General features: G+C 58.8%; 1 protein-coding gene across 2 annotated transcripts in view; it reads left to right on the top strand.

Moving 5' to 3' along the window:
• TTC7A (tetratricopeptide repeat domain 7A) overlaps window positions 1–12,565 on the top strand; it is a 117,290-nt gene that overhangs the window by 51,361 nt on the left and 53,364 nt on the right. For both annotated transcript variants that reach the window (XM_069494934.1, XM_069494933.1), the window contains 3 exons: window positions 3,029–3,166; window positions 3,748–3,831; window positions 7,937–8,041. In XM_069494934.1, coding sequence (XP_069351035.1) covers window positions 3,029–3,166; window positions 3,748–3,831; window positions 7,937–8,041 — 327 coding nt within the window. The remainder of the gene's footprint in view (window positions 1–3,028; window positions 3,167–3,747; window positions 3,832–7,936; window positions 8,042–12,565) is intronic.

The raw sequence follows: 12,565 nt of genomic DNA, 5'->3' as shown, positions 1-12,565 counted from the left end.
TTCTGCTTCCGGCTCTCCTCTGGGGAACCACGCTTCAGTCTTGGCACAGGCACCAGTTCACACGTCCCCAGGACCCTTGCTGTCTGCCTTTTGGGGGCTGTCACCACCCTGAAGATTTGTGCTTCTGCACCCCTCTCCTCTGGTCCTATTCTTCGGACCTAACTCATGCCCAGTTCTGGAAATCCACCCCTCTCTCCCACCAGACACACATCCAGGCACTGTTCTCTTAAAGGTCAAAGTCCAAGGTGGACGGGGCAAGTTTCCACACCAGGCCCACAGTTTTTCTCTCTCAAGTGTCACTTGCTCTGCAAAGGTGGACTGAGTCCAGCTCTGTGTGCGAGGCTGTGCCAGGGGCCAGGCGTCTAGAGGGGAGCAAGACACTGCCCTGCCGCAAGCGCTGGTGAGCCGGGGGGTGAGCCGGGGGCCAGGGCTTGGGGCTGGGCACAGGCCAGTGTTGAGAGATACGGGAGGGGAGTTGGATGCTGCTGCAGGAAGGGGCACCCGAGTTGGGTTGTGAGGAGCCAGGAGGTGTCCAGGTTGACAGAGGGAACCGTAGCAGTACCAATGACAGGCCATGGTGACAGTAGGAAGCAGCAGGGCGTTTCCTGTGGCTGGAGAGCAGCCAGCCAGGTAGACAGCTACAGAAAGGAGCTTGGACTCGATCCTCAGGGCCATGGTCACACTGGCTGCTCACCACCTGGGAAGGCCACGGGTCTTCCATGGCGAGCTGGTCCTTAGACCCTGGGTGCCCAGCCGGGCTTTGCCCCACCTCTGCAGACAGGCCACCCCGCAGACGGCCAGGCCCCGTCCCCTGCTGTCAAGACCTGTCTCTCTCTCACCAGTCTTCCAGGTCGGGTTCCACTCGGGTGTGTGCGTCCCGCACTGCTGCTACCTCCTGGTCTCCCTGATGCCAGGGCCTGTCTGCTCATCCTCGCATGGCCCTGCCTCTGTGGGCCCCACCCTGCATGGCCAGAGCTGGGGAGTTGCCGGGGCTGGAGGAGTGGGGAGGCACATCCCCCAGGGGGGACAGAGCGAGGGTTGTGTCCCTGCTTGGCTCCGTGAGATAGCTCCTGCCAAGCCTCTCCCTGCGTTTCTTTTCTTCCTGTTGGTGGCTGTGTGGGTGGATCGCATGGGAAGGAGGGGATTTCTTGGCACGTTCCCTCTCCACTCCTCTCCCTCAACCCTCTGGAGCTCCTGGCCAGCTCCCGTTCCCCAGGCTGGCTCTGGTGCTCAGCCTGTCTGGGATTTCCAGGCATCCTAGTGTCCTCTTTTGGGCCCGTCCATGTCCTTGGGGGAGTGGGCAGCATTCACCAATTGTGGCTGGAGGGGCAGCCGTTGGGACCCCAGCCTTCTTTCTGCCTTGTTGACTGAGGTGTCCCCCAGGGGGAGTCACCTCCTTGGGTCTTGGATGCATTTGGCTCCCAGGGGCCCGTAGGAGAATGCACTTCATCCCTGCAGTGTAGGGCACACCCAGAATCTGCAGTCCAGGGCCTGGGCTTCTGCCTCCCCAGCCCCCACCTGCAGGACGGGCGGGTAGTCCTGCCTGGAGGGAGGCTCTGAGGCCCAGCTGAGGACAGGAAGGATCGTATGGATGTGACGAGGGAGACCCAGCTTTCTAGGGCCAGCAGCTCCTTTTTGTTCTGTCAGGAGGGCCATGTCCTTCTCCCTGAGGTCCTGTGTGCAGAGGCAGAGGAGGGCGAGCCCCGTTGCAGGGAAGGAGGTTTAGACCGAGGGAGACTGGTGCGGGAAGGAGCCCCCTTTGGTGGGGGGGGGGGGGCGAGGACGAGGGAGGAGGACGTTGGGAGCAGCCAGCAGGAGCATCTGGTGAGAGCCCAGCTCTGCTCCAGTTCAGGCACAGCCTTGGGGAGGGGGGTGCGGGGGGGGGGGCTGTGACTGTCATTTCAGGCCCCAGAGTGTCCCCAGCCTGGCCCCTGCCCTTTGCTGCTCAGAGCCCCCCAGGACTCCTGCAGCTGGTCATCCTCTCCCTCTGTGCCCTGCTCTTCTGCCCCCACCAAATGCTGCCCCCAGGATATGGAGGTGGGCAGGGGGTGGGCCGCCTGCCGCAGACCACAGGAAAAAGGGTCCCCCATCCCTGACGGGGGTTCAGGCTTGGTGGTGAGGAGCTCCGCTCTTCAAATGATACAGAATCGCCTACCCAGAAGGCACATTTCCCCTCCTCCCCCACCCCTGCAGCCATCTGGCGACCCTGTGAGCTACTGACGTCCCCAGCACTGGATGCCAGGAACGGAGTCCTTGAGAGTGGGGGAGCTTCCCCTGAGGAGGGGCGGGGAGGAGAGTTCTGTGATTGGCAGGAGCCGAGATAGGGTCTGGGGTGTTGGGCAGGAGTCCTGGGGGGTCCTGGGGGGCTGAGGAGGACACTGAGGGGCCAGCCACAGCCCAGGCTCCCTCCTGAGGGTTGAGCAGAGCCACACGAGCTGTCCAGGTGGTTTCAGGTCTCATCTGCGGCTCTTGCTGTAGTTGTGGAGAGTTGCAAACACACCAGGGACCGTTCCACAAAGCAACTGGCCTGTACGCCTCACAAACGCCGGTCTCAGGGAAGGGAAAGGCCGGCGCCTCTTCCAGGTGAAAGGAGACTGAGGAGACAGCACCTGAGTGCAGGGCAGGATCCTGGAGTGAGAAAGACCATGATAATTCCATAATGCAGAGGAACAAAGCAACTGTGGTGCACGTCAACAATTGATGTTGGGCTTATGGTTATGGTCCTGTTCTTGCAATTTTTCTATAGGTTTGAGATATTCCAGAATAACAAATTGAGTCCCTGGAACTTGGCGCTCAGAACTGCTCCCTCACCCCCACCTGGGCTGAGGGTGAGGGTTTTCTCTCTGCGGAGAGGGCCTTCGTGGGGATGGGGAAAGGCTGTTTCCAGGAGTGTGGCCACCTGCCTACTCTGGGCCAGTGACGAAAAGGTGATAGTCACTGGGCCAGCAAGGTGGGAGCCCTGTGGGGACAGACACCTGCCTGTCTCTGTCCTCACTTTTTCCCAAACAATGTCTGTCCCCTACCCCAGGCAACTCGGGACGTGGTGCTGAGCCGGGTGCCAGAGCAGGAGGAGGACCGGACGGTGAGCCTGCAGAATGCTGTGGCCATCTATGACCTCCTGAGCATCACACTGGGCAGGAGGGGGCAGTACATCATGCTCTCAGAGGTATGGCCCAGGAGTCGGGCAGTGCATAAAGGAACTCGGATGGAGCCCCGGTTTCCCTCTTGTCCACTTGTCACTTGCATGCAAGGCTGCTCGGCCACTTGCTGGCCCTGCGACCTTGGCAAGTTGGACAAGTCTCAGTTCCCTCATGTGTGAAGTGGGGGTAATCAGAGAACCCCCCTCACCAGGTCGTTAGGAGGAGTGGATGTAAAAAGCTGAGCACGGGGCCATGCATGATAATAATAACTGGTAGCTGTTATTTTTGTTGGATATCTACATTTCGAAGGCACTTTCACAAATCTTCTTTCATTTGCTTTTTGCCATTGCTCTGTAAGATCATTCACATGTTATGGAGGTGGGAACTAAGGGTCAGAGAGGGTGAGAGACTTGTGCGGGTCACACAGCATGCTGGTGGCAGGGACTGGATTACCCCTGGGTCTCCAACAGGAGCCAAGTGCGGATCTCGTGTAGCCTCCCAAGGAGAGTGGCTTGGGCAGTCACTACTCTGGAACGGTGCGGGATGGCTGCGGGCTCAGGAGGACCCTGAGAGGGACGTCTGACTGTCTCCCCCCTGTCCCCTGCAGTGCTTGGAACGAGCCATGAAGTTTGCGTTTGGAGAATTTCACCTTTGGTACCAGGTGGCCCTCTCCATGGTGGCTTGTGGCAAGGTAAGGCACGGGGGGGTGCCAGGGGTTACACACTCACCCTCAGGGGGCTCTGCTGTCCGTGGGTCCCTTCCCGAGGTGGACAGAGAGCCGTTCTGGAGCTAGGTGCTGGGGAGAGGGTAGGGGTGGTTGGTTAGCCAGCACCTGGTTTGAGTCTCCAGGAGAGGGAGGGGTGTGGGGAGGGCCACACAGACATGGTGCGTGAATCCCAGTCCGTGTGCGAGCCACGAGCGTGCCGTGTGCAGGTGTGAGTCTGTGCATGCTTTTCTCTGGGTATGTGTGCACAAACAGGGGCGCCGAGCACCCCTGCTGGTGAATCGACGGATTGGACTGCCTGAGACAGGCACGGGGTGTGGGTCCATCTGGGCTGTGGCTTTCTTCCTGCCCACCGAGCGCCGGGAACGGGTCTGCCTGTGGATTGTGCACCTGCCTAGAGGGAGGGGTTGAAGGGTGCAGCGGTGCAGCGGCACCCACACTGAGTTTGGGGGGACAACTGCGTGATGGATGAGGCCGGAGGTCCTGGTGGGGACAGGGTCCGGGGGGCACGGCCCAAAGCAAGGGGTGCTGGGGCATGCCACTGCTCTCCGTCCACCCGCCCCTGTGGCAGCACCCCTCGTTTTTCCTCAGCTCAGAATTGCACTTACATAAGCCTCTATTTTAAGCAGTGCCATGAAAGGAAAACCTTTCCGGAGCTGGGTGCTGAGGGTGTCGGGGCTGAGGATGCTGCGAATGCAGGAACTAAGGTGGCATGAGCTTGCAGATCGTTCCAAGAGCTGTAAATACCCAGAGCCCTTTCGTGGGGCTGAGGGAATTCCTCGCCCCCCGGCCCATCTGTGCCACTTTCCATTTCTGGCCCCACAGCCGTCTCTGAGGAGGGCCCCGGGCTTGCCAGTGCCTCCTCCACTCTCGGAGGGTGTGCCAGCCAGCTCGGGCCGTGGCAGCCAGGCAGGCCAGGTCCTGGCGGGGACAGGGATGGGGGAGCAGTGGGGAGAGGCTGGGAAGTCCAGCCGAGGGTCCTCCGCTGGGCATTTGTCTTCCCAAACCTCCCCCTCCCCCATCACTTCTGCCACCCCCCACCCTAGAGCATCTTGAAGTCACAACATGATCTGCTTGGCTCTGTGCTAGGCAGGGTCTTGTCAAGGCTCAGAGAGAATTCAGAACACGGACGGGGTGAGGCCCCAGCCCCCCAGGGGCCAGGAAATGAGAGGAAGCCTCCTAAGGAACTGGAGGCAAAGGAGACAACACGAGCAAAGGTGGAGAGGCTGGGAGGATGCACCGTTCTGAGGACAGGGATGGGTACAGTGACCGGGGCAGGAAGGTCTGAAGGCTCCAGCCAGCCCGGGTAGTGGGGATGGGGCGGGGAGGAGGCGGGGATGGAACTTGACAGAAGCCAGGCAGACAGCTCGCGGTGGCATGGGCGGCATCTTCCTGCCTCCAAGAATCAGAAAGCCCCTCCAATCCTGTGAGAGTGCTCATTTGCTAGGAGCAGCCAGGGCCAGGGCAGTGGTCTGCACCCCTCTGAGGAGTCATGAACCCCTTTGAGGAGCTGAGGACCCCTCCTCAGAAAATCGCACTGCTCAGGGAAGTCAGCTCTAATTCCTTCTCCCCAGGCCCAGGAGAAGGTGTTGTGGTAGCCTGGGAAGGAAGGGGCTTCCACCTCTGAGCAGCTGGGCTCAGAGAGGTGCAGACACAGCCTGGCACCGGCCCAGCATCCAGGGAGCTGCTTTCCCAGCCCGGCTCGTCCACAGACCAGCAAGGTGGGCCCAGGCAGGGAGTCGGGGTTCCTCATGCATGAGGCTCTGTGGGCTGGAGACCCTGGGTTACAGCCCCCGTGCACTTGGTGCAGCAGGAGATTGTTCTGGAAGGCATTCTTCACCTCCCTGGGGAACCCTGCACACCTAATCATTCTGCCTGGTTGTCCAAGGCGGCTCTCAGGAGTGGCCAGACTTGCTTTTGCCAAAAGCCTAAGGAGGAAATCAGGGTTCTGTCCCTATGATTGTACCCAAAAGGCCTTCCAGAAGGTGAGGCTGGGCAGTATAAATATATCTGGTGCTTCAACCTGCAGGAATAACGGATGTGTTCTGCGGCGTGATTTAGGTCGTTCCTTCTCTTGGTCTCCATGCGGCAATTGCATTGGCTGCGTTGCTAGGTAACCAGCATGACAAAAAAAAAAAAAGAGTGAGCTCCTCTGACTGCTGAGTCCTCAGATGGCTCCTTAAATAGCAGCGGTTCTTTGGTCTGCGTGGGGGCGGGGTGGAAAGGGAGGAGGGGGACGTGGAGGGTCAGAGTTAGAGAATCTTGCATCGTGGGGATCCAGAGGTCAGCAGCCCCGGGAAGGAGGCCGAGAAGAAGCCTGAGGCTGGCTGGGTGTGGGTGGAGGGGCGTGGAGCGGCATTCACAGAGGAGGGTCTCGGGAGGGGGTGGATGGCCTGCCAGTGCCTTCGAGCCCTTCACGCAGCTCCCTGGCTCCGGCCCACACTGGGCACCCCGTGTAGTCTCCTGGGCTTGGCTCCTACCCTCTAGTTTCCCGAGAGAGCCATGGGGGGTGGTGGCCTTGATCCTCTCTCCCAGAACCTTTCTGTTGGCCCTTTGAGGCAAGGGCCATGGCCTCCTGCCCCTTCCTCGGGTGATCCACAACCCCTAGCCCAGTGCTGGGCCCAGAGCAGACCCTTGGCAAGGGCACCTGCGGTTGGCCTGGTGAGTCTGAGCCAGAGCCCAGGGAAATCTATCACGTCTGGGTTGAGAAAAGCTCTTCCTTAGATGGCAGGGAAAGGAGGGGGCCAGATGGAGAGAGGCGGGGGGGCCGGGGTGGACACAGACCAGTGGATCCTAGTGTGCCTCTGCCTGTCACTCACCCGCTGCTCGGACAGGCGAGCCTTCCAGAGCCTCCATTCCCTCAGTGGTACCTCCAGAGTTGCTGGGAGAGTGACAGCTAATTAATGGTGGAGAAGTTGGCCCACGGTAAGGCCCAGTGCCTGGGAATTGTCATAGTTACACACACATGACCTGCCTACCTGAGGTCACATGGGCACAGGGGTGCTGACACTGGGAGGGTTACTGCTTAGTTTGCTGGACTCAGAATGTTCCAGCCCTGTGTGTGTGTGTGTGTGTGTGTGTGTGTGTGTGTGTAGCAGGGAAACAGGCCTCCTCTGGCCAAGTAGCCACCGTAGCGGCAGCGTAGGGTAGTGGTTAGAGCCAGCGTGTGTTCAAAGCCAGCTCAGCCACTTAATGGACTGTGTGGCTTTGAACAAACTGCCTAACTCTGCATTTCACTTTCCTTGTCTGTAAAGTAGGGTCATAGCACCTACCTCCTAGGAGAGTTGTGAAAGAAAATTAGATGACAATATTTACAAAGCACTTAGAACAGGAGTCAGATCCTTTTTCTGTAAAGGATCAGATAGTAGACGTTTTTGACTTTGCAGGCCAGTCTGTCGCAACTATTCCGCTGCCATTGTATCGTGAAAACAGCCGTAGACGATATATGAATGAACGAGCGCGGCTGTGTCCCAGCAACATGTTATTTACAGGAACAGGCAGCAGGTCATATCTGGCCTGTGGGCCGTTTTGCTGACCCCTGGCTTATGCCTGGCCCTGGGTGCTCGTCTCCTGCCCCTGCCCCACACTTGGCCGTCCTCAGCAGGTCCAGTGTGAGGCCCTGGAGCCCTGGGGACCCCTGATTCCCATCTGCAGGTTCTCTCTGGCTCTGCTAGCTGGAACATCCCCGCTCCTCCCCACCAGCCTGCGCACGTCCCTTCAGCCCCTGCCACGGCCCTGCCTCCGAGTCCCCGTTAAGAGAGCCCCTTTCTGCCTCTAAGATGTCTGTGCTTCTTCGAAATCCTTTTGGAAAGCTTCCATCTTTTGTCATGTTTGCTGTTGTCACGTCACCTAAGGGCAAGGGGTCACAACCTCCATTCTCCAGATGCGGAAACTGAGGCCCCAGGAAGGACTTGCCTGCCAGCACGGCCTGGGCTCCCCCCACTGGGCCTCTGCCTGCCTCTCGGGGGAAGAGGAGCACAGAGCAAGGCCTGGGTATTTGGGGGACTCCCCCCGCTGTAGGCAGGAGACCCCGGGCTGTGAAAGACGGTGTGTCCTGCTTTTTCTCCTGCAGTCGGCCTATGCCGTGTCGCTGCTGCGGGAGTGCGTGAAGCTGCGGCCCTCAGACCCCACCGTACCCCTGATGGCCGCCAAGGTCTGCATTGGGTCCCTGCACTGGGTGAGTGAGCTGCAGGGGCCTCCAGTGGGAGGGTGGCGGTGGGTGGCATGAGCTGGGCTGTGCCCATCTCGGCATCTGTGAGGGTGCGTGAGGTGGGGGTGGGGGAGCTTCAAGGCCTCTGGTCCTGGGGCAGGGAGAGAGGCTCTGAGACACTGCCAGCCTCGGACTCCTGGGGCAGGACCCTGACTCAGGATGGTGTCTGGTTTGCAGTTCAGCCTTGAAGTGTGGTCTCCAGAGAGTCAGGTATCGGGGAAGGAGAGGGGTCCTGCAGCGGGGTCGTGGGCAAGACCATGGAGTTCCCTAGACTAGCCCTGTCATTTCAGGGGCTTCAGGTGTCCTGACATCCAGTCTGCAGGGGACATAATTCTGAGTGGGCAGAGCGAGCTCTGGGCAGAACGAGAAGGCGGCTCTTCTGTTGGCTTCTCTCCTTCCTCTTGGCTCAGTCCCCCGGCCCCTGGCCTGTCCCCCACTGCCTGCTTACTCTCCCCTGCTGTGGCAGCTGGGCTGTTAGGAGGCTGTAGCTCAAGAGATGCCTCTCCCCGACTGGCGGCCATGACTGCAGGCTCCCCAAGATCCCCAGGAGGTCAGCATCTTGGAGCAGCAGAGGAGGACAGGGCCAGGACCCCCGGGCCCCAGGCCTTGCCTTGGTCCTCCCTCAGGTCTGTTTGGCAGCTGCTCCAGGACCGTGGGGGCTCTTGGGCCTACGGCACTAGGCCCAGGGGTGGTGCCTCTGCACAGATACCTCCTCTAACTGGGGCTCACTTCTAGGCAGTCTTGGCTTTCTTAAGTCCCAGTCAGCCTCCTGATGTCAGAAGGTGTTCCTGTTTGTACCCTTTAAGTGGCACAGAACACACGCATCATCCCTCCCACATGTGGGCCATCAGCCCCCACCCCAGGTCCCCTGGTTTCCTCATCTGCCCTCTGAGCCCAGGGTCTCCCAAAGTGGATGTTGTACCTGGAAACAGCCTGTTCTGTCTTCCTGTTGACCTAACAACCCCAGCTCTCCCCTCATCGTTACACCAGGCTCTGGGTGCATACAGCAGGTGCTTCATAATTAGTAGCCTTTATAAGTCTTCCTGCCACTGTCCCCTCCTTGGGCATGCAACAGATAAATCACATGCCCTGGGAAGGGAGGTGATAAATTCCCTGTAAATTCCATGTTCTAGCCCTTCTTCCTGAAGACTGGAGACTGGCCCATCTGTCTGCGGGGTCCCTGCCTAGCCCACCTAGTGGGCCTTGCCCTCTCTCTGCTGCAGGGACTGACTCCCTAGCACAAGGAGGGTGGGTGAAAACAGCACCTTTCCCTTTGTCTAGCTGGTGCTCACACCTCCTCCCCACTGTGGATGGTCGGGAGGAGGGGAAAACGTGGCTTCTGGCCCGGGGCAGAGGAGTTTTGGTGTCTTCCGGGTTGGGGAGAATTGCAGCAGACCAATCTTATAATGGGCTCTAGGCTTTTGGAAGGGGCAGTGTGATGGGGTGGTTAAGAGCTTCACTGCCCACCCCCCGGGTGGTCTTGAACCTCACCGTGCCTCAGTTTCCTCATCTGTAAGATGGGAATAATAAGTCTCTTCCTCTGGCGTGACATAATTGACAAAGTATGGAGAGGGCTGGAGGGTCAGGGAGGCTTCGTGGAGGAGGAGGCCTTGGACTGGGCTCGAAGGGCAAGGGAGCATGCAGCATGCTGGCGGCAGGCCCTTCCATCACAGCTTGCGTTCCCCAGCCCTGTATCGGGGAAGCCTCTTGCTCCCCAAGTCTTTGGGGAAGACCATTGGCATCTTGCTCCCTAGAGGTAGGGCACCCTCGTGAGCAAGCACTCGGGTGTGAGTGGCACGTGGCTGCTGAGTACACGCAGCAGGGTGGTGGTAGGAGCTGGGGCCTGCAGCGGGGTGGGCTCCCCAATCCCTGCTCGGACCCCTGCTTGCTTCCGGGGCTTTGGAGGGGGCCCTCAAGCTCATCACTGGGACGAAGCCCAAAATACCGGTCTCTGGGGGTGGGCGGGGGAGGGCATCTGTGCGCCTGGAGGCTGCCAGCTCTGAGGTAGCTTTGGGTCCACCCAGCCAACAGCCGTCCTTGCCAGGAAGCCCTAAATTTAGGTCTTCCCACCATGGAGGAGCTGTTTCCCTCAGCAGCATAATTACAGTAATTATGTGCATTCAGATTACATGGTAATAAAATTAGGATCAAATCAGTCCAAATTGAAATCAGATGAGTTAGGAGCAAAGTAATCAATGACAACATAAATAGAAAAGCCCAAAAGGAAACTTAAGCATGCAGACTTGTCATCAGAATCGGGGAGAAGGGTGAGCTGTTTTACTTCAGCTGAGCAGCATATTTGGGTTTCGGGGCCGGTTTGAGCCAGGGTTTAAATCAGGCACAGGTTAGGGCGAGATCCTGCTGCCACGCCAGGGGTGGGCTCCTGGCAGCCTCCCCTGATCTGGAAGCCTCACCCTTGTGCCTCCTAAAGCCCCGCTTATACCTGCCTTGGACACGGATCATGGCACGTGGTGACCATCTGTGCTTCTCAAGGGCAGGAATGGTCTCTGTCTCTTTCTTGAAACCCCAGCCGGGAGTTCGGCGCTGGGTGCGTGTTGCAGGGAGCCTACTGAGCTCTGCCTCGTGTGGTACACGCCTTCCCTGCTGGACGGGGGATTCCTTCACTTACCATGTCTTGCACTCTGACCCTGCTCCGCCACAAAGAAGCCTGCACGTTGTGGGTGTTACTAGTAACTGAGAAAGTGGCACACACCCCAACTGGCCAGGAAGACACAGGGTGGGAGAGCTGCGTTTGGTTCAGGGCTTCTCCCTGGGCTCTGCAGCCACTTCTCGCTCCCTGGGTTGGCACCGGGCAGAGAGCAGGCCGTGGGGTAGCCAAGGGCAGCCTGTTCTCCAGGGAGGCCAGGAGAGGGGCAGCCTAGTACTCTCCGTTCCTGAGGCGCACAGCAGGAAGAATGGGTCTGACTAGTGGGCCGGGGGTGGCAGTGCATGAGACAGGGCACGGATCCCGAAAGGCGTCTGACACGCCCTCCATCTCCTGCCTTCGCAGCTACTCTAGCTCAGGTCAGCCCCCGGCAGGCCCAGCCATCGCCCAGCCAAGCCCCATGAGCAGGGGACAGAAATCTGGGGGTGGACAATTTGGCCTGGGTTGCAGGAAGGGAGGCTGAAACTGGGACATTTGAAAAACGAGTTGTGCTGGGTGAAACCAGACTGGGTGGCCACGTGCCCAGAGGCAGAGCACCTGCTGTCTCTGCATCCTGTCCTCATGCCCAGAGCCACTGTGTGACGCCCCAGGCTGGGTCTGGGTCTGAGAGCAAGGTTGCCCTGGGTGGGGGCCTGGCAGACGGACTTGCACGGTCACGTGCTGGCTGACTCTTGGGGGTCTGGGGCAGGGTGGGAGTAGCTGAGCAGGGTTGGCCTGGGGGCAAGAGGGCACTGGTCCTGGGGCTTAGCCTGTGGCTCCCCTGGGTGGGGGAGGGTTTCCCGGGCTCCGACCCAGTGACGTCAATGCCGAAACCAGAGAGGCCTGCGTGGCAGCCTCCTGCCTTGGCATGGCCAGCTCCTGCCAGGGTCCCCATTTTTGCAGCAGGAGGAAAGGGAGATGTAAATATTTTTTAATATCCCTCCAAACATAATTATTTAAGTTTCATTGTATTTAAAAAGTTGAAACCTTTATAGGAGGCAAGGAGGAGAGAGTGTACATGGGTCATGTGTCACACAGAGACAGAATAGGAGGAGGTTGTGACGTGGAAAAGTGGAGTATGCTCATCTTTGGAAAGGTCTGTGATGCCATCTCTCACCTCATTCCGGGCCAGGGGTGGGGGGCAGCAGGAGGTAGTGGGAAGAGCACAGGCTTTGGAGGCAGGTTCCTGCCCACCCACTTACTAGCTGTGTGACTTTGCGGGAGTAACTTACCCTCTCTGTGCCTGAGTTTCCTCACCTGTAAAATAGAAACAATCATGTCCACCATTACCTGGTGCCTGTGAACATCAGAGGAGTGTCCCCGTTTAGCTCGTTGTAGGCACTTGGTAAATGGTAGCTGTCACTGTTACTGCCCTTTCAAAATAGCAGGCACTCAGAAAGGACGTGCTTTTATATTTTTGCCTTTGTTTTTCAAATTCAGGGGTGGGCAGAGCCAGGAAGATGAACTACAGTGAGGTAGGGGAGAAAGAATGCCAGCCCTCACGCCACCAGCTTGTAGAAATTAGAAAGAGTGCCTCCTCCTCCTCCCAGGAAGAAGCAAGCGGATTTTCAGTGGAGCAGCTAACAGCGGGTGCTGGGCTCTGTGGAAGGGACTAAGGAGAAATTGGAGGTGCTCTTGAAACCAAACTCTGCAGGCTCAGAAATGAACTTTCTCCAGTTCCCAGGAAGAGAGGAAGAGGGTGGTGATTCCAAGAGGGTAAAATCTCTTTGGCTCCCTGCGAGGCGAGTGCGGCAGCCTTTGAGATGGAAGCAGCCCTGAGCACCAGCAGCGTGCAAGCGAGGAGCCAGTCTGTGTGGAGACCGAATTAGGGAAACTGGAGAGAGATA

Source organism: Eulemur rufifrons, chromosome 19, assembly GCF_041146395.1.
Source record: "Eulemur rufifrons isolate Redbay chromosome 19, OSU_ERuf_1, whole genome shotgun sequence".
Classification (NCBI taxonomy): domain Eukaryota; kingdom Metazoa; phylum Chordata; class Mammalia; order Primates; family Lemuridae; genus Eulemur; species Eulemur rufifrons.
This window is presented reverse-complemented; position numbering and strand designations above follow the sequence as displayed.